Below are 19614 nucleotides of genomic sequence, written 5' to 3'. Positions count from 1 at the left end.
TCTAAACTATTGAGGTTATATTATCATAAATGTGCTTAGGATCGACTGAAGCGGGAAACTTAGCAAAATATAGGACCTTTAATAGATATTTTAAAGCTACCATCTGTAAGTTTCATTTTTTCCTTAACCATGACAGTTTAAAAAATCCCATTGATGAAACCTGCCCCCTCCTCGTCCTGTCAGGCCTGAGGTGACACTGTCAAACAGCAGTGACACTCCTAGTGGTGAAAAGTGAGAATTACAACAGAGGCACCAGCTGCTCATCTCTATTTGTGGAGATTTATAGATTTGCCTGGAATGTTACAAACTATGGAAACTTTTCTAGCATTTATTCAACAATTACAAGTGTAAAAGCAACTGGAAAAGTCGTCTCTGTGGAGAGAGACGTCTGACATACTGTGGAACATTCCAAGAAAACTACTGTAGTGTACCTTAAATTTCACTTTTGTTCAGGGATAAACTGTTGTCTTATTTGCTTGAAACAAACACTGAAGTAAACTGTTTGCAGATTAGAAAAAAGACTGAAAAAAAGTCATTTCCAAGTGTTTGGCTGCAAAAATTACTTTACTGCAGTTATTTTAAAACCAGCAATTCCTCTGCATTTTACATTGAATCAAATGAACTTTGAAAGGGTGAAATCAGTGACCACACCTTGTGTGTAATAACAAAAAAGACACAGGTAGGCAGCGCCCCCCTCAGGTCAGGAGAAATTATTAAAAAGAAAAAAATCTGTACAATAATTTTAACAAAGTGAAATTTCTGGCCAACATAGTCCTGTGAGATGTGTGTGTCGCCCGACTAAAACTGTTAGGAGTCCTGCGAACTTAAAACAAGGCCTCGTGTCTTCTGGCTCAACAAGCCTTTGGTGTCCTCCCGTGCCTGAATTATTCTGTCACCCACCGTTTACACCAGTCAAGCTTTCTACATCTTTTGGCTAGTCCTGCTAGCCTGACTGGCTCCCAGCACAAATCATTCACTGGTTTGTTTGGCTTATTCAGCCGATTGAATTCATCCGTTTCATCAGGTTTGAGGGGGTCTACAGGACTTGACATGAAGACGAGGTGCTGCAGGTCCACATCAGGCTGACTGCTGTTGCTATAGCAACAGAGCAGCGCGTGGGACCGCCTTGGCACTGGAGTTTCACTGCAACCTCTGGTCTGAAGGTGGATTGAGGAGCAAATAATGAATGATAAAAACCCAAGGGCAACGTCACGACGTGGCCGATACAATGAGCCAAAGGTCAGAAAAACATGTTGCTCAAACCAGGGTCTTGATCCTTGATTATTGAGTGAAGAAAATCAAATACTTTCTCCAGGTCGCTGTAGATCTCCATTTCCAGTGAGTTCAGACAAAGGCAAACCAGAGATGAGTCTTTGTCCACCGACAGAAACTGCCAGAGGACACAGGTTGGTCCAGGACCGTAGGTTTGGGAGAGACATTCTGTCCATCCAACATCACTGCACAGAAGTCAATAGTTTTAGGAGCTGAGACGCGGCCTCTTCCTCGCAGACTGTTCTTCCTCCTCTTCTTCATCCTCATCGTCTTCATCGTCTGGATAGTCCACCAATCCAACCATTGCCGTCTAAGAGCAAAGCAGAACGGTGAGAGATTATTTTAAATGCATTTAAATTAAAGTTGTCTCTGTACAATTCAGATAAGTGATTTTTCTGACACTGACCTTGACGACAGGTGAAGCCGGGAGAGCCACAGTCTTCACGGAGGAGGTGGAGCTGCTCACACTGACGGCCGCAGACGAGGACGGGGCCGCGGCAGATTTCCCATTGTTATTGGCACTATTGGCTCCGTTGGCAGCTCCTACGAGGATCAGAAACACATTTACTGCAACATACGAAAAAAAAAAACCGGTGAGTCCATTTTTGTAGAAGTAACTTACCTTTCTTGGCCTCCATGTATTTGCCATAACTGTCGGAGAAATCCTCTTCCATACGGCCTTTATCCACCGTTTCAGCATCTTCATCATCTTCATCATCATTAAACCACAGCTCCTCATCTTCATCCAGTGACCTCGCATCCCGCCGAAATCTAGCCATTACAAAAAAAACAATTATAGAACATTTATTTCGTGCATAATTTTTCTCCGTGTTAGTTCCAAACCTGTTGAGTCTCTGGCTTTGTCGGTCCTTCTCCTTCTCGTACTGAACTTTGAGGCCTTTAAACGTCTGAACATACTCAATGGATTCAAGTGCTTTGTAGAAGTTATCCACAATGTGAGCGATCAGAGACTTGATGTCCTCCTGGTAGAGAGAGCGTTAAGCATTTGGAAAAACTGCAGAATTATAAAAAACAAAAATGGCTGCTTGTACATACCACTTTAATAAACTCAAAAAGTTCAATGATGGCAGAGTTCAGCAGGTTGTACCGAGTACCATTGTCCAGCAGCGCATTTATAACCGGTTCAAACAAGTTCCCTTTAATGATGTAGCGGTTGTAATACTCATCCTTGAGGCCAATGATTCTGCGCATAAAACGCAGCGCACCTGAAGAAAAAAAAAAATTAGAACAATTGTAAAAGTAAATCTCACTTTTTTAAAACACTTGTCATGTGCCTGGACTTACAAAGTGCAAGGAAAGTATGTTTTGAGTTCATAAGCACCAAAACTCTCCTGAGCAGATCTTTATTCATGATGTATGTCTTGATGTGATACGTGTGGTGCTCCACACAGAAGGTCAGGAGCTCCAAGATGAGAGCGAGCAGCTGGGCTGTCTGGAAGTTATCTGCTCACAAAAACAAACAAAACATTGACCCAAGTGCAACGAAACAACAGACCGAAAATAAATATGTCAAACTCACCTGGACAGACTGGGTTCATTTTAGTTGTGCCATCTTGTAGATCTGAAATCAAGTACAATAAAAATATATAAATGTTTATGTATTTAGGCCCGTCATAATAATTACTAAATTGACTTATCGATTTAACAGTTGTTCAATATATGTGAGATGTAATATTATTTCTGGGAGGCCAGTATTTATCATCTTTTTCTAGGCACAACTGGGATATTTTTGGTTATTTTTTAATTAGATTTGAGTTGCAAAAAGGTTGAATTAATAATTTCTGACTCATTACAAATGCAAACTAATCAAATCACACATTTTCCATTTATTCACAGCAGCTCATGATTTTTTATAATAGTTTTTGTGATTTAAATCTGCTCTTATGTCTGTAGGATAAATTAGTTTCAATATTATCATCTAGATTTACTTCAGCGATATGTTGAACTTATAATACGTTATGACATGAGGCCTATGTGAGTATTACTTTTTAAGTTTTAATAGTTAAGAGTTTTAAGTTGTTCTTACAATACCTTTTGAGTTTTTGTCATGTGCTGTATTCGCCAGAAGAGGAGCCGTCAGTACGTGCATGCAGTATTTGTAGAAGAAACTCAAGAACTCAGTCTTCTCAGTTTTCTATTGGGAAACACAACGTTAGATTCAGGCCAACAGAATAAACTAACATGTGCGGTGTGTCCTGTACATTTGTGGAAGCCAGCATGTTCTCTGGGTCGATGAGTGTCCTGAGCAAACCCATTAGCTGAACAGCACCTCCTAACTCTGGATCAGAGTCACAAATCATCTGCTTGATTACTACATTTATTAAAAGAACATCCTGGGGGGAAAAGACAACACCATAAGCAGCTAGTTCAAGAGTAAACGTATGATTTTGTAACAATAACAACTCACATCATCCGTCTGCTGAGGCTCCTGCATTACAAACTCCCTGACCATGGAGGGGCTGAATTCAACCAGGTAGGAGAAAATATCTGTCGCCGCGGCTCTCACCTGCAGGTCATCCATTCCCTGTTGATGACGAAAACACACGTTTAACAAAATAATCAGGTTTACTACTGTAAGACTGTTTTACAAAGAAGAAACTGACCATGACAATCTCAAGAGCAGGTAAAATTCCAAGGTTTGCCAGTGTTTTAAAGAAAGCGTCTCTGTTCTGGGGTTGCAGCGTTTGTGAAAAAGCACAGAACTCCTTCACAAAATTAACCTGAGGTGAGAAAAAAGTTGAATGTTATTCTTAGTAACAAGGTATATTGCATTCAAAAACACACCACTGTTTCATTAATGGGAAAAAATCATGTTAATGCAGCTGACAGTTTAAACTTGACTCGCCCCCTTCACAGTGAAATTAGGAACAGGTACTTAATGTCTTCATCAGCCAGTTCACTTTAATATATTCACTTACAAGTTCTCTTCTTTTACCGTCTTCTGTAGCTTCATCAGTTAACTGGGCAAAGACTTCTGTTAAAAACTTCTCATCCTCCTTTGAAAAAAATGTTTACATACAGACAAAAATTACAAACTATCTGAACAGCTACAAAACAACTGCTACTCAAAATACTATCGAGCCAAACATCATGAATGAGATCTACGACAGAGCGTATACCTGCAACATGCTCACAATCTCCACCTTATTGAAAAAGATGAAGGAAGTGAGAGTAGAGAGAAAGTTTTCTTCAAAGACAGAGGGAGTGGGTAAGATGATGTCCTGGATGTACTGCACCCGGTAGGTCTGATGGATCTTTTGCCGGAGTTCAGAGTCTGTGATGGGGATCACTTCTTTAAACTTCGCCGTCTTGGTCAGGAACTCCCTGTGGCGTTTTGGCTGTACAAGTGCTGGGTCATACTCGAGGCAGCCCACCACGTCCATAATACAGTCATCAGAGAACATCACTTCAAACAGTGCAGCTTTATTGAGAAACAACACTCCTCTGACGATTTCATACAGGTGGTGAAGGCCTTCCCTGTTGTCCAGGTCCTCGCAAACACGAAAGAGCCCAAGCAGCTTCTTTATGTAGCCTTCAGTCATCAAAGCCAGGGCCAGTTTCTCTCTTCTAATTGGCGATGAAAGAACAGAAGTGACCAGATCAGCTATCTCTTCCAAACGGCCCAACTCACAGGGCGGGAGCTCCACCAGGTGGCTGGTCTCGGGGATCTCGTCAAAACGTTCCTCTTCTGATTCATCGATTGGGTCTTGTGTAATATCCAAGGCTGGATCTTTGCCCTGCACCTAGTCAATGTGGGAGACAAACAAGTTGTGAAAAAAGCAAAACATACAAAACATTCTCACAAAGGATACAAATTACCTGGCATATTTTCTCCCAAATCTCATCGCAGCCTGCTTTTTCTTGGAAGCTAAGGGCAAGGTCATAGTTGTCCGCCTCTGACCAAACAATCAAGGTGTCCTAAAAAAAAAAAAAAGGCACAAAAAAAAGTCAAATCCCACAACAAACTAGCAAACCTACAAATAAACAACTACTTGACTTAGTTTAAGTTGAAATATTTCACTATTCTCCAAAAAACTATTTCAAAAAAGTGTCTACTATGTACACATTTTGGGGAAAAGGAAAATAAATCCCAAAAATGAAAACTGACAGGCGCTCAACACATTCACGAAAGGTTTAACATACAAATTCTCTCATAACTTTTACCTGTTGTTTCTGGTAAGCTGTGTTGGGGCTTATTTTTGACTCCAGCAGAAGTGAACCTGGAAACAAACAAGTGATCAGCTCAATTTGTACAGAGTCTAAACTCATTTGCATAGGAGCCGTTACAGTGGACAAAAGTGGACAATGAAACACTGGGCTCGTGTGTGGAGGCTGGATGTTTGTGAGAAGTGAGTTTATAGTTTTATAAATGTACAAAAACACTTGATGAGGTAGAAGCCGTTTTATGCGTTTGAGACTTTGGGGCGCCATGCTACATGAAAACACCAGGAAAAAACACCAGGAACAAACGAAAAAAAGAGAAAAACAAACAGACACGGACATTATCAACTAATATACGATAAAAACACTATTCTGTTCACAGCTCGAGACTCAGAAGATCATGACCTGTGTCAACACAATACTCTATAACTGGCTTCTATTCAAGTAGCCATCAAGCTAAGCTAAACTAGCACAGCTAAAGCTAAGCGTGTGTAAATGTGGCTACATGCTAAGCTAAAGACTTACCGTCAGATTCCGCTCGCACTAATAAAGATATTCCTTTTAATCTTTCCACAAAAGTGGAGGAAACGTGTCCAGTCCCTCGATCGTCCCACTGACGGTCCTCGTTTAGCGTGTACACTTTTACTCTCCGCCGAGTGTCCGACATGGCTAACCGTGTGGCAGCTAGCACGCTAGCTGGATGCTAACAAGCTAACACCGTTCGCCTCACTGTTTTCTATCCTCGACTTGTTAACTTTGTTTCCACCCGCATGTTAATACATGCGCGTCTGGAAAAGTGGAATACACAAAGCAGTTTATCAAACTATTTTATAAAGCCATAACATTTAAAAACATCGAGAACAGAAGACGTAAAACGAAATGTAAAAATCAAAGAACACAACAACTCCAGCGGCCTCTGCGCTAGCGTCCACCGCCCGCCATCTTGTATCAGTCTGTGTTCTTTTCTTCTTCGACGTCAATCACGCGCACGCAGCCGCGAGTCTCCGCCTCCGAGCAACACGAGCGCCACCGCGAGGACACTACGAGAACAGCAGGAGGACACCACGAGGACACCACGAGAACAACAGGAGGACAACACGAGGACACTACGAGAACAACAGGAGGACACTACGAGAACAACAGGAGGACACCACGAGGACACTACGAGAACAACAGGAGGACACTACGAGAACAACAGGAGGACACTACGAGAACACCACGAGAACACCATGAGGACAACACGAGCGCCACCACGAGGACACTACGAGAACAGGAGGACACCATGAGGACACCACGAGCGCCACCGCAAGGACACTACGAGAACAACAGGAGGACAACACGAGCGCCACCGCGAGGACACAACGAGAACAAGAGGAGGACACTACGAGAACACCACAAGAACACTACGAGAACACCACTAGGACACCATGAGGACAACACGATCGCCACCACGAGGACACTACGCGAACACCACGAGGACACTACGAGAACAGCAGGAGGACACTATGAGAACACCACGAGGACACCACGAGAACAACACGAGGACACAGGACACCACGAGCGCCACCATGAGGACACTACGAGAACAACAGGAGGACACTACGAGAACAACACGAGGACACTACGAGAACAACACGAGAACACCATGAGGACAACACGAGCGCCACCACGAGGACACTACGAGAACAGGAGGACACCATGAGGACACCACGAGCGCCACCATGAGGACACTATGAGAACAACACGAGGACACTACCAGAACAACAGGAGGACAAACACGAGAACACCATGAGGACACTACGAAAACACTACGAGAACACCACGAGGACACAGGACACCACGAGCGCCACCATGAGGACACTACGAGAACACAAGGAGCGATGCCATGAGGGCCGGTGTTTCTTACATTTACATTATGTGGGGTCCTTGGTGTAAACACAGAGCTGCCCTCACCTCTGTCCGACTCAAAAACAAACACAGCAGCAGCAGATATTTTACTACTATAGATATAAAACAAATGTAACTGTTTTAGAGGCTGTAAACACAAACCCTGTGTCCAATAAAACTTGATATATTATATTATTTTCAATATAAATGTGTGGGCTCTTGGGGGGCCCTCTGTTGGCCATCGGGGCCCTTTGCATCTGTTTAATCTGCTAATAGTCTGAACCGGCCCTGGCCATAACAGTAGAAAGAACCCATAACCCAAACCTTTATATAAACACAACGCACTCATGTTTATCTTTGACGGTGTTTGTAGCAGTTCTCATTATTTCCCCTTTACTAGTTAATCCAAGTTCAATTTATTTACTTTAATTCAGGTTTGTTCATAATCTGCTTTGACGGGTACAAACCACCGAGTTCAAATTACACAACCGTAAACCTAGTATCAAATTTCTTCTATTATTTCCTCCTCTTCCACTCAACCCTCTTTTGTTCCTTTACCTTTGGCTCCAGGGGCGTCAACAGGAGGGGGCAGAGGGGGCTGTTGTCCTGGGCCTGCTGGGCTTAGGGGGCCTGGAATTGAAACCTCTGTCTATTAATTTATAATAGAAAGTAGAAAAGGAGGGGGAATGTGTGAGCCTCCTCGCCCCGGGGCCCCCCAAATTTCTGTTGACGGCCCTGTACGACTCAACAAACAGCAAATATGTCATGACGATACTGATTTTTACAGCAAAAAACACACAACGGAATTAAACACTTGTACACAGATGGATGTTTTATTTACAAATAACATAACAATAAATGTATCCGTAAAAACAACAGAATATCTGACGTGCTGCACAACTGCGTGATGAAACGTCGGCTTATTTGTATTGTGGAAGTAACCGTTCTGTTGTCCGTCTCGAAAAAAAAAAACGTAGAGCTGAGAACGTGGACCACAGTCGTGCAAAACCAGTTCAATGTCCAAATGTTTTCTGTGAGCGGCTGTACAGTCCTCGGAGTAAAATCAGCAGTTTGTTTTGGAATTATTGTGTCATAAATTGGAACTATTGCTCGTTCCCATTGAGATGCTTTGTTTTTCACTCAATGTTTTGACAACAGTTGCAGCGGGAGACTGGAGGACCTTACGAGAAAGCCTCATTCTGCCGTCGGTGGGGTCCCGCCCAAAATATTTGACCTGTTAGAGCAAAAGAATTGTCATTTTGAAGAATTATTTCAGGATTATGAGATAGTTTAAAGGACTCGTGTTATGCTGTTCTCTAATCTGTGTTTTAATGTTGTTTCCTTATCACAAACAGACCTGGAGTTGTGTTTTTGTTTAACGCACAAACCCTGCATATTTAGGCTGAGTTCTTCTCTCAAACTGAAAACACTCTGTTCCACCTTGTGATGTCATCGCGCGGCGATACAGGAAGTGCTCCACTGTGTTTTTAAACTCCACACACCTTCGTTTCTAGAATCATTTGGATCATTTCAGCTTCTGGAATTGTACAATCTCTACTGAACTAAAGGTAAAAGGAGCTGTTCACTTGAAAAGTACCACTTCGTGACATCACAAGGTGGAACAGACTGAAACAGATGGAGTGAATCACATAAAATAGGCTAAATTCTTTATCAAAATCACTACATTTGACGCTTTAATAGTTCTAAAAATCTCTGCAAAATACTTTTACTGTTTACTCTTTAAGTGCATTAAACAGAAAACATAAATACTTTTACTTCAGTAGATTTTTTCATGTGATACTTTTACTTTTTGCCCCTGTATTTGTACTTTCACTTAACAAAATGGAGTAGTACTTTTTATCCTTAAATTTAAAAAAAAATCCTGATAAATCTCAAAATATTTACTTTATTTTAATTATGAGATGAACTAATAACCTATTTACTAAAGGTAAAAGGAGCTGATAATGTGAAAACTACCACTTCATGACATCACAAGGTGGAACGGAGTGTTTCAAGCTTTGGAGATGTAACAGACGAATAATAAAGTGTGACTCAAACATGTGTGAATGAAACAAAACACAACTCCAGGTCTGTTTTTGAGGAGTAAACAGCATTAGAACATGAATTAAATCTCGCAAGAGTCAATTTTGTGTAATGTCCCTCACTATATCGCGCTTCACCTTTTGCCGCCTAAACGTTGGATCGCAGTGTGACTCTGAAGTGCTGTACGTTTGCAATTTGTTTTCTCCACCGACAAAACCCACAATGTCGATGAAACGTTCTGCACCGACAAAGACGCCTACGAAGGTTTGAACTTTGAGAGAGTTTAAACGAGAGAGAAATGTGAGAAAATGTTAACGCCTGTGTGAGAAAAGTGTATAAAGTGTGTGGTGAGGGGTTTTACAGACAAAAACAGAGAGAATAATGTAAAAAATAAAGCTGATACTTCGCAGATTTCGTCTATTGCGGGTTATTTTTAGAACGTGACCCCCGCGATAAACGAGGGACCTTTAATAGTGAAGTGCAGTAGAACAAACCTGGATCTGTTGTCCCACTTCAAGCCCCAGTGCAGTCGGATGTTTTATCTGAAATGAGATTAGATTAGAATTTCTGCATTTTGGAACAGGAAATCTCATCTCTTACCCGTTTGTGATCCAATTGCGAGTTGTGAAGTAAAACGGCGCTCATATTTGGATAGAGTTTGACCATGACGCCAATGTCTCTGCAGCAGGTCGGGAAATTGTTAATTATAAAAAGTTAAACAGTAAAGGACTTTATATTTTGGTTGTGTGGCGTTACCTTATTTCCGTGATGGTGGCGGTGTAGACGGCGCCAAACTCCAACTGCTGTTCTTGCTAAGTAAAAAAAAAAAAAAAAAAAAAGGTAAATAAATGAAAGAATAATTCTGAGTTTCATGTAAAGTCTAAATCTTAAAGCGTTTTACGTCGTCTTTGCAGATTTCACTGATGAAATCTTGGGCTTCGTGCATCGCGCCCGGAGTCGGAGCAAAAACTGAAAACGTTTCCTCGTCCATTTGACTGATCGTGACGCCTGAAAACAGGAAACACACACGGACTTTGTGTTATTTAAATAATAATAATAATAATAATACATTTTGTTTATAATGTACTCTTCCATAGAAACACAGACAAACGCACAAACACACACAAAACACACTTACACAAACACATGAACACGCACACAGAAACAGGCCTACACAAACACACACACACAAATACGCACACACAAACACTTGCACACAAACCAAACAAATGAACACACGCACACAAAAACACACAAACGCGCACGCAAACAAACATGCACACAAAAACACGTGCACACAAACACACAGCACATGAACACACACAAACACATGAACACGCGCACACAAACACACACACAAACACACCAACATACACAAACACACACACAAACACACCAACATACACAAACACACACACACAAACACACAAACACATGAACATACACAAACACACGAACTCACACACACACAAACACATGAACAGTGCGTTGTTTAAACGTCTCAAATATTAAATTCCAAAGTTTGGACTCGACGGTTCCAGTGACTTTTACATTTTCAGTCTGTTCTAAAAGAAAAGACTCAAGTAAAAACAGAGACTTTAAAACATAAAGTGATCTGGTCCTGCAGATACAGCGGCGCCTGAGCAGAAGAAGGATTTTGTTTCAATCTGGGATGAAACGGAGACAGTGATTTGAGGAGTGACATGTTCAAATTTTCTAACTTTTTTTTTAAATGCTCCTGTTTTGAATTGTATTGTAGTTTTTTAAAATATTCTTGGCAGGAATCTCAACAAAAAGTCAATCCAACCTCAAGGAGATAAAGACGTGGACGAGTTTCTCTGCGTCTGGAGGTTTAGAAGTTTTCAAAAACACATCTTCTTGAATAAAATACCTGTTCGAGCTTGGAGCCTTCGAAGGTTGTATCCTCCGGGGCCGACGAATCTGGCTCTTCGGGAAACGGGCACTCGCACCGTTTCTAAAGATACATCCAGAAATATAATTAAGTATTTCCAGTACGCACATTCACCCTGTGTAGTGTTTGTGTAACGTAACCCACAATCTTACCAACAACGGGCCCATTGTCTTTCCTTTTCTCCCTGGGTTTGGTGATAGTTTTGTTCATTATTCCCAAGATTTCCCGCTTTGCAACTGGAAAATATGAAACATTTTAAACATTGTGATCATAAAACACAGCGTTAGTTCAATAAAGAGGATTAAAACGCAGATGAATTATTACCTGTTGCCTGCTGGATCGCCTCCATAACAACTTTAAGAGGAAGCCCGGGAATCTTTATATCCGCCTTGAGACGTAAAAACAAAGAAATTTTAAAATCGAAACACAATTTATGTCGTTTAAAGAGGCTGAATTACGCTGTTTTCTGATCTGTGTTGTATTGTTTCCTCGTGTTTTGTTTCAGTCGCATGTTTAACGCACAAAAAAACCTGCGTATTTAGGCTGAGTTCTTCTCTCAAACTGAAAACGCTCTGTTCCACCTTGTGATGTCATCAAGTGGCGATACAGGAAGTGCTCCGCTGTGTTTTTAAACTCCACACACCTTCATTTATAGAATCATTTGGATCATTTCAGCTCCTGGAATTGCCGATCTCTGCTGAACTAAAGGTAAAAAAGGAGCTGTTCACTTGAAAACTACCACTTGATGACATCACAAGGTGGAACAGAGCGTTTTGAGCTTTGGAGATGTAAACAGACTAATAATAAAGAGAGACTCAAACATGTGAGAATGAAACAAAACACAACTCCAGGTCTGTTTTTAAGGAGGAAACAACATTAGAACATGGATTCAATCTAACAAGAGTCAATTTTGTGTAATACATTTGTCCCGGTTCTCGCTGTTTCGCAGATTTTTTTCGTGCAATTTTACGAGCGTGCGTTGTGTCCTGCGTCCTGATTGGCTAAGGGACTGTCCAGAATGTGTTCAGACGAATTTACATAAACGTCGGATCGCGGTGTGACTCTGAAGTGCTGTACGTTTGCGATTCGTTTTCTCCCCGACAAAACCCACAATGTCGACGAAACGTTCTGCACCGACAAAGACACCTACGAAGGTTTGAACTTTGAGAGAGTTTAAACGAGAGAGAAATGTGAGAAAATGTTAACGCCTGTGTGAGAAAAGTGTATAAAGTGTGTGGTGAGGGGTTTTACAGACAAAAACGTAGAGAATAATGTAAAAAATAAAGCTGATACTTAAGCGTTGAGTGAAATACCTGTAAAGCTGTGATGCCTTTGTTTGTTCCTGCGAGTTTAAAGTCCATGTCGCCGAGATAATCCTCTATCCCCTGCACAGATAACGAGTCTTAAAGAGTCTGCTGACAGAAGCGTAAAGTTTGAGTCAAAATAACTGCGACTTTATCGTACAAGTATATCTGTTAATAGTCTGTAGTCCTCAATTTCAGACGCTTTTTCCGGGTTCGGTTTGGATATCAGCCCAATAGCTACGCCGGCCACCGCTGACGAAATTGGCACACCTGGGAAATGGATAAACGTATTTTATTTTCTCTAACGTTTGTGTTTGAACAGCTGAACAAAGCTTTTAAAATACACTTCACCTGCGTCCATCAAAGCCAGACTACCTCCACACGCAGACGCCATCGACGACGACCCTGAAACGACGCAAAAAACACTAAATATCTGTTCATTTTGTTGTGGAAAAAACGCTCAAACACTCACCGTTGGACTCGAGAACCTCCGCTGTGACTCTTATTGTGAAAGGGAAGTCTTTAGGAATGACCGGGCGTAAAGCTTTCTCCGCCAGAGCGCCTGAAAGTAACGCAAATTTACCGCAAGCGCAAACATCGGCGACAGAATAAAGACGCAAAAACAAAAGCACAAACCGTGTCCGAGCTCTCTTCTGTTGACTCCGCCCGTCTTCCCGATCTCATTAGTCGCGTACGGCGGAAACTGTGGAGTTTAAATAGATGAAGCGTTTGTTTTTTATTGATGAGTTGATGGATTGTAAGTGAGCGTGGAAAGTGGTTTACCTCATAGTGGAGCATGAAGTTCTTATCTTTAACGCCACTGAAGTAATAACATAAAAATATACAGTAAATCACGTGTTTAAACGAGGAAATGTACAGTGAAGATACCTCAAGGCCGTCGTGATGAGGTCAGGTTTGACGCTGGACTCTAAGGAATCAAAAGTGACGCTGCACAGAACCTAAAGTGAAACAAGTGAGAATTCCCTTAAATAAAACGAAATACAATTCAAACGCAACTGTATAAAAACAATCACTGCATTTTCTGGGATATAATTCACACTTTTTTCATAGTTTGGGATGCGACTTATACTCAGACACAACTTATATGTGAAATTATTAAAACATATAATCTCACATCTTCGTTGCTGTCACACTGACGACCACACGAGGGCGCTCTAGACTTGTACCAGTATCTACTACACGTCGCAAAGCTTCATTTTCCTCTGGAGTGGGTGGAGAAGAATTCAGTGGATTTATTGATTTGGAGTGAGATCCAGAGTAAACTTGTTGCTTGTTTTTTCTGCTTTATTTATCTGATTAACTGTTAATATCTTACGTTAACAAACCAGACACGTGTTCAGTTCTGTCTGTGCTTCATGGAGCTGAATAAATATAAATGTGTTACGTTAGCGTGATGTACTGATATTCAGCCTGTCGTTCCACATTTTACTATTATTATTATAACTTGCCTTTAAAGATAAAATGTCTGTTCTTTGTCTTGGATTTTGTTAAATAAATTTCCCCAAAAATGCAACTTATATTTGTTTTTTTCTTCATTATTTTGCATTTTTTTGGCTGGTGCGACTTATACTCCAGAGCGACGTATAGTCCGGAAAATGCGGTACATAAAATAATAACAATAACAATAATAATATAAAAAATATATATAAAAAAATAAATAAAATAAAATAAATAAATAAAAATAAATAAATAAATAAATAAAATAAAAAATATAAAATATTAAAAAAAAATTAAAATTTAAAAAACCCAAAACACACCTGCGTCTGTCCTCTTTGGAACAGAGCAGAACCATGGAGAGGCTGAAACAAGTCGACATCACAAGAAATGTTTCTCAGTGCTCCCAAATCTCTCCCATCACACCTACAGCAGAGATAAAAATAAATATTTAAATTAGACTTTAATGATTTATTCCTGAAACGCACACATAAATAATAGTGCTTAGTCGTATAAATATAAAACCTACCTCTGATATTCATTCAAAATCAAACTGCGAAATATTTCTTTGGTCACAACATTAAAAGATTCTATTATTTCAAACGGCTCTGCTTGAGGAAACTTCTCTATAAAAGAAGCAAAGTGTCATAATATTACACATTTAAACACATTTTTACTGACATAAGCGCGTGATGTTTTACCCTTTAGGATCTCCTCCGTCTCCAGTCGGATTTTGTTTACAGCTTCGTCCCTAGAAATCTAAAAATATCCGTGTATACATATATTCAAACTACTCAAACAAACTGTAGATGTTTTTTTTTTTTTACCTTATCGTGGTTGTGGTCCCGAAAAACAGCAGAGATTTTTTCAGATGAAACTCTAAAAAACAAAGAAAAGAAAAGACACAATTGAGTGTTTACATCCAGCCGTATCCCAGTTATGACGTTTACATGTTTCATCAGAGCATCCTGGATATTTACACTCGGTAACCATGGCAACTGTGGCACAGATACGGCAGGGAGCTAAACAGGTAGCAATTTCGCTAATTTAAGGCGTTTTAGCACGTTTCTAAAAACAAAAAAAAGAAGATATACATTCAAATAAGAACATAAGACTGTAGAGGAGGTGGGTAGAGACAGCTGAAGATACAACAGTGTCCCAAGAGCAACAAAAACAGACAAAGAAACTAGCTTGGTGTTAAATATCCATCCATTTTCTTCCGCTTATCTGGGCCGGGTCGCGGGGGCATCAGTCTAAGCAGGGACTCCCAGACTTGTATTAAACAGCAGATGGATTAATTTAGTTTATAAGTTGAACACAATACAGTATTACATAAAACATAAAAAGTCCTGGTGGAAGTTTGAGCCGTTTTTCCGGAAAGTTGCTGCTCCTGCCATATTTCTTACTTCAGTTCGCACATGCTCAGTACAGCAGAAGTGTTGAGAAACCAGGATACTGCGTCTAACGAGCCACAGTGCCCTGGATAATCGGAATATCCCAGTGAAAGTATCCTAGTTTCTTATAACTGGAAAACTGGCTTATCCAGGATACTGAAAACTGTGACTGTATACACTGCCAGGCCAAAAAAAAAGTCGCCACCTGGATTTAACTGAGCAAATAAGTTGGTGTTGCTGCAGTTGGTCCGGTCTAGGTTCAGCAGAATGAGTTCAGCAGAATGAGGTTCAGCAGAATGAGGTCAGCTGACACCGGAATATACTGAATGACCAGGTTATTCCATCAGTGGATTTTTTCTTCCCTGATGGTACGGGGCATATTCCAAGATGACAATGCCAGGATTCATCGGGCTCAAACTGTGACAGAGTGGATCAGGAGCATGAGACGTCATTTTCACACATGGATCGTCCACCATAGAGTCCAGACCTTAACCCCATTGAGAATCTTTGGGATGTGCTGGAGAAGCTTTGTGCAGCGTCAGACTCGACCAGCATCAGTGCAAGAAGTGAAAAATGTATGCAACACTGGATGGAAATAAATCTTGTGACGTTGCAGAAGCAAAATCGAAACAATGCCACAGAGAATGATCAAAAGTAAAGGCGGAACAACCAAATATTAGAGCGTGTGACCTTTTTTTTTGTCCAGGCAGTAGCTCCACATTCAGACATAACTTAATAACAGTCAGACGTTTTTGTTTAGAAGAATACGATCTTACATTCGCACTTGTTCCACCATCTCGTCCGGGGCAGAGAAGACTTTCAGAGGAACACGTTTGGAGACCTTCTGCTCTCTCGCCATCTGTTGAATCGCCTGAATGATCTGCTGCGTGTGTTTGACTCCCACTTTCACAGCGTGGCAAAAGTCCTGCTGGAGCACGTTCTCAGCAGACGCCTCGATCATCACTAAGACATAAGGAGAAGTTATGTAAAAGCAACATGAATCCTGTCATTAAACTCACTCCAAGTCACAAAGACAGAGGTAATGCTATACCAATGTTTCAGATCGATACTCTCACAATATGCATCTCACAGCAGAGATATTTATTGTAATAGTTTGTGGAGGCTAACAAAATCGTGAATATGCTACTTTTTCCTTTTAAAATGCCTTGACAAGACTTTGGATGTGTCATAATCCAAAGAACTAAGATTAAAAAGTGCTTAAAGGTCTTATATTACACAAAATGTACTCTTCTGAGCGTTAAAGTCATATTATAACACCTTTACCTCATCAAAAACAGACGTGGAGTTGTGTTTTGTTTCATTCACACATGTTTGAGTGATCCTACATTATTCTGTCCACATCTCCAAAGCTCAAAATTCTCTGTTCCACCTTGTGATGTCATGAAGTGGTAGTTTTCAAGTGAACAGCTCCTTTTAGCTTTTGTTCAACAGAGATTTGAAATTCTAGATGTGAAATTTTATAAATGATTCTAGTGAAGGTGTATGGAGCACTTCCTGTCTTACTGCATGACATCACAAAGTGGAACAGAGCGTTTTCTGGTTGAAAGAAGTTGTTAAACATGTGTGACTGAAACAAAACACAACTCCAGGTCTGTTTGTGACGAGGAAATAACATTAAAACATCAGAAAACAACGTAATATGAGCCTTTTAATAACAGATATTTCTTCATGTTGTCTGCAGTGAAACAGAGCAAAGGATCATGGTCTATGTAGGTTTTTTTTAGCTATTACTGCACCATAACAATGAGTTTAAACAAATAGACTTGTAATTTGATATATTGCGATGGCCCTTGATATTATTATGAGACTTTTGACAATATGAAATCACGATGTTGATTATTTTTACATCCTTATCCACATACGTACCAACTTGGCTGCTCGGAGCTCCAGCCACGATGAGGTTTAGAGTGCTGGAAATCATCTCTGCTCGCGTTGGGTTGATCAGCACCTCCCCGTCGATCATGCCGACTCGCACAGCCCCTACACACAGAAGAAAAACTTAAAACATGGCTTCTATCAGCGATCTTTACTCAGTTGTATTGTTTTTTTTCTCACCAATTGGCCCGTGCCAGGGGATGTCAGACAGCGCCAAAGCAGCAGAAGCTTCAGGAAGTATTAGAGTTTAGTAAATATAGCAGATCTTTGTTCAGAATGTTCATAAAAAGTACTAACCTCCGTTTATAGCGAGCACATCTGGATCATTAACACCATCAACAGCCAGCAGATTGCAGAGGATCTTAAAGGGGAAAATTATCAAAAATTTACTTTAATTGTAGACGGCAAGACTGTAATGGAGGCATAACGCTCACCTGTGTGTCATAAAAGTAACCAGGAGGGAAAAGTGGTCTAATGGAGCGATCTGAAAAAAGAAATTTACAAAGATATTTAGAGCTGAAAGACAAATCCCTTAAATAACATCGTCCTATTAATAACATCTACCTATTAATCTACTGGTCAGAATTTCATGATCTGTCGTTCCAAGCTCTCGTCTCAAATAGTTAGTGGGGATTCTTCCTGCAGCTGCTGCTTTCTGTCTGTAGTCTACCTGCACAGGTAAGAACATATATGTCAGAGCAAATCTGAGCAGGAATAAAAGATGGTTGAGGCACAGCTGAGACAGGGATCCTTCCCCCGGAGTTAGAAACTGGGAAGTTTTATCAAACCCCCGAAGAAGAAAGACTTTGTGGTTTATGTGAGTTGGAGAAGTGAAAGTGAAGCTCATTTTTTGTTGTATTGTGCATTTAATGATGAATTTAGAAATCTTTTATTTGATGAAATAGTCACCTAACCTGAGATGTGCTTCTGTAATGACGACAACAAGATGAAATGGTTGTTTCATTCGAACGCAAAATTTCTCTGTAAAGCCTTGAAGAAGAGGCAAATGAGTTTGTTTAAATCGTCTGTTGATGTTTGTAACATGTGCCTGTTGTATTTTATTGTTAAAAGTGTCTTATAACCCCATTAAAGGGCTCAGCATGTTTGTATGCCACACACAATAATAAAATAAATTCATTCATTCATTCATATAGTCTAAATGTTAGTGTGTACAGATTCTATAGAAAAAATGTAATAATTTAGTAAAGTGTGTCCCATTAGTATTTAATGAAAGGCAGAACTTACCACAAGAGGCATAAACTGAGACGGGGAGGGCTTGACTTTGCTCACAGCTGTCACCATCACAGACGTGTCCCCGAGCTGTGGGAGGAAAAGGTAAATGCAGTGAAAGTGTGTAAGTCAATGTGACATGTGTATTTATGAGTTTATGATCCATTTTACCTGGACAACAGCAGAACCATCTGCAAATCTGGCAAATCTCCCAGAGGAAATCTCAAGTTTTCTACAATTTGGTGAGATGTAGTTAATTGAGAAGATGTAATGTGAACAACACGAGTGTAAATGCAAAGAACAGAAATACTCACTTTGCACCCAGGTCCACAGTGGTGTGTTTGGGGTGAGAGTGGCTGCTGTAAACACTTTGGTGACATGAGCGGACACAGGGCCGAGCGAACGAACGCCCGAGTCTAAATAAATATCTCATCTGTGATTTTTGATGAGGCAGGAGTCTTTAAAAAGGCCGGACACCCTGTAGGTGCTTTAGAGTTTCGTTTCACGCGTGGGGGCTTCCATGACGCTACGTCACGTGTGCGGAAGTACGTCATGACGCAAAGCTCTGTGATTGGTTCAGCAAATGAGCAAAGTGTGTTATTTATTTTATTGTTTATTTTATTATTTTATTTTTTCATATAATGATCTACAGTGGTTAAAGGTAAAATATGTTGGAATAAAATAATAAATAATATTCCTGCCGGCCTAAATGATATAAAAGTGTAAAGTCATCCTACCGCTAGATGTCACTGTTTTCTTAGAATTAATCAGTCGACCTGTAACGTCTTTCAAAAATCAAATAATAATAATAACAAAAATACATAAATGAAAGAAAATTTGTCTTCAAGCAATTACTTATTCATCATTACATCAAATTAAAAGGAAAAGAACAAATAAAAAAAACTTGTGGTTGCCATAGTAACGGATGAGCATTAATATCATTATGTCCACTATACATTACACAGCCTCGTGTAATTACAGAGCCTTTCACAGACACAGTGACACACTCCCCCTCATGTTCACTGTCACCATGGTGAGG

The 19614-nt window shown here is 40.4% G+C and overlaps 2 protein-coding genes across 2 annotated transcripts; both read right to left on the bottom strand.

Moving 5' to 3' along the window:
• Positions 1-263: 263 nt before the first annotated feature.
• LOC117382175 (serine/threonine-protein phosphatase 4 regulatory subunit 3-like) lies at positions 264-6475 on the bottom strand. Its single transcript, XM_033979265.2, has 16 exons — positions 5980-6475; positions 5458-5513; positions 5113-5211; positions 4413-5036; positions 4212-4289; positions 3897-4013; positions 3701-3817; positions 3495-3626; positions 3325-3427; positions 2813-2854; positions 2578-2736; positions 2329-2498; positions 2116-2255; positions 1895-2043; positions 1679-1815; positions 264-1582 (listed from the first exon to the last, which is right to left on the bottom strand). Exons 1-16 carry the CDS (start codon positions 6119-6121, stop codon positions 1478-1480), a joined length of 2370 nt encoding a protein of 789 aa, XP_033835156.1. The 5' UTR covers positions 6122-6475; the 3' UTR covers positions 264-1477.
• Positions 6476-8149: 1674 nt separating this feature from the next.
• Positions 8150-19116, bottom strand: LOC117382142 (polyribonucleotide nucleotidyltransferase 1, mitochondrial). The gene is made up of 28 exons (XM_033979192.2): positions 18890-19116; positions 18747-18807; positions 18591-18665; positions 17910-18015; positions 17780-17829; positions 17643-17706; positions 17526-17573; positions 17337-17450; positions 16226-16412; positions 14883-14934; positions 14757-14814; positions 14585-14681; positions 14379-14481; positions 13489-13559; positions 13384-13420; positions 13237-13303; positions 13073-13162; positions 12952-13005; positions 12761-12870; positions 12610-12681; positions 11621-11684; positions 11449-11532; positions 11276-11359; positions 10286-10392; positions 10141-10196; positions 9985-10063; positions 9879-9926; positions 8150-8575 (listed from the first exon to the last, which is right to left on the bottom strand). The coding sequence occupies exons 1-28, from the start codon at positions 19006-19008 to the stop codon at positions 8432-8434; spliced, it is 2301 nt and encodes a 766-aa protein (XP_033835083.1). The 5' UTR covers positions 19009-19116; the 3' UTR covers positions 8150-8431.
• Between the last annotated feature and the right edge of the window lie 498 nt (positions 19117-19614).

Source organism: Periophthalmus magnuspinnatus, chromosome 15 (assembly GCF_009829125.3).
Source record: "Periophthalmus magnuspinnatus isolate fPerMag1 chromosome 15, fPerMag1.2.pri, whole genome shotgun sequence".
Taxonomy (NCBI): Eukaryota; Metazoa; Chordata; class Actinopteri; order Gobiiformes; family Gobiidae; genus Periophthalmus; species Periophthalmus magnuspinnatus.
Note: the sequence above shows the minus strand (reverse complement) of the source record. Positions and strands in the feature narration are given on the sequence as shown.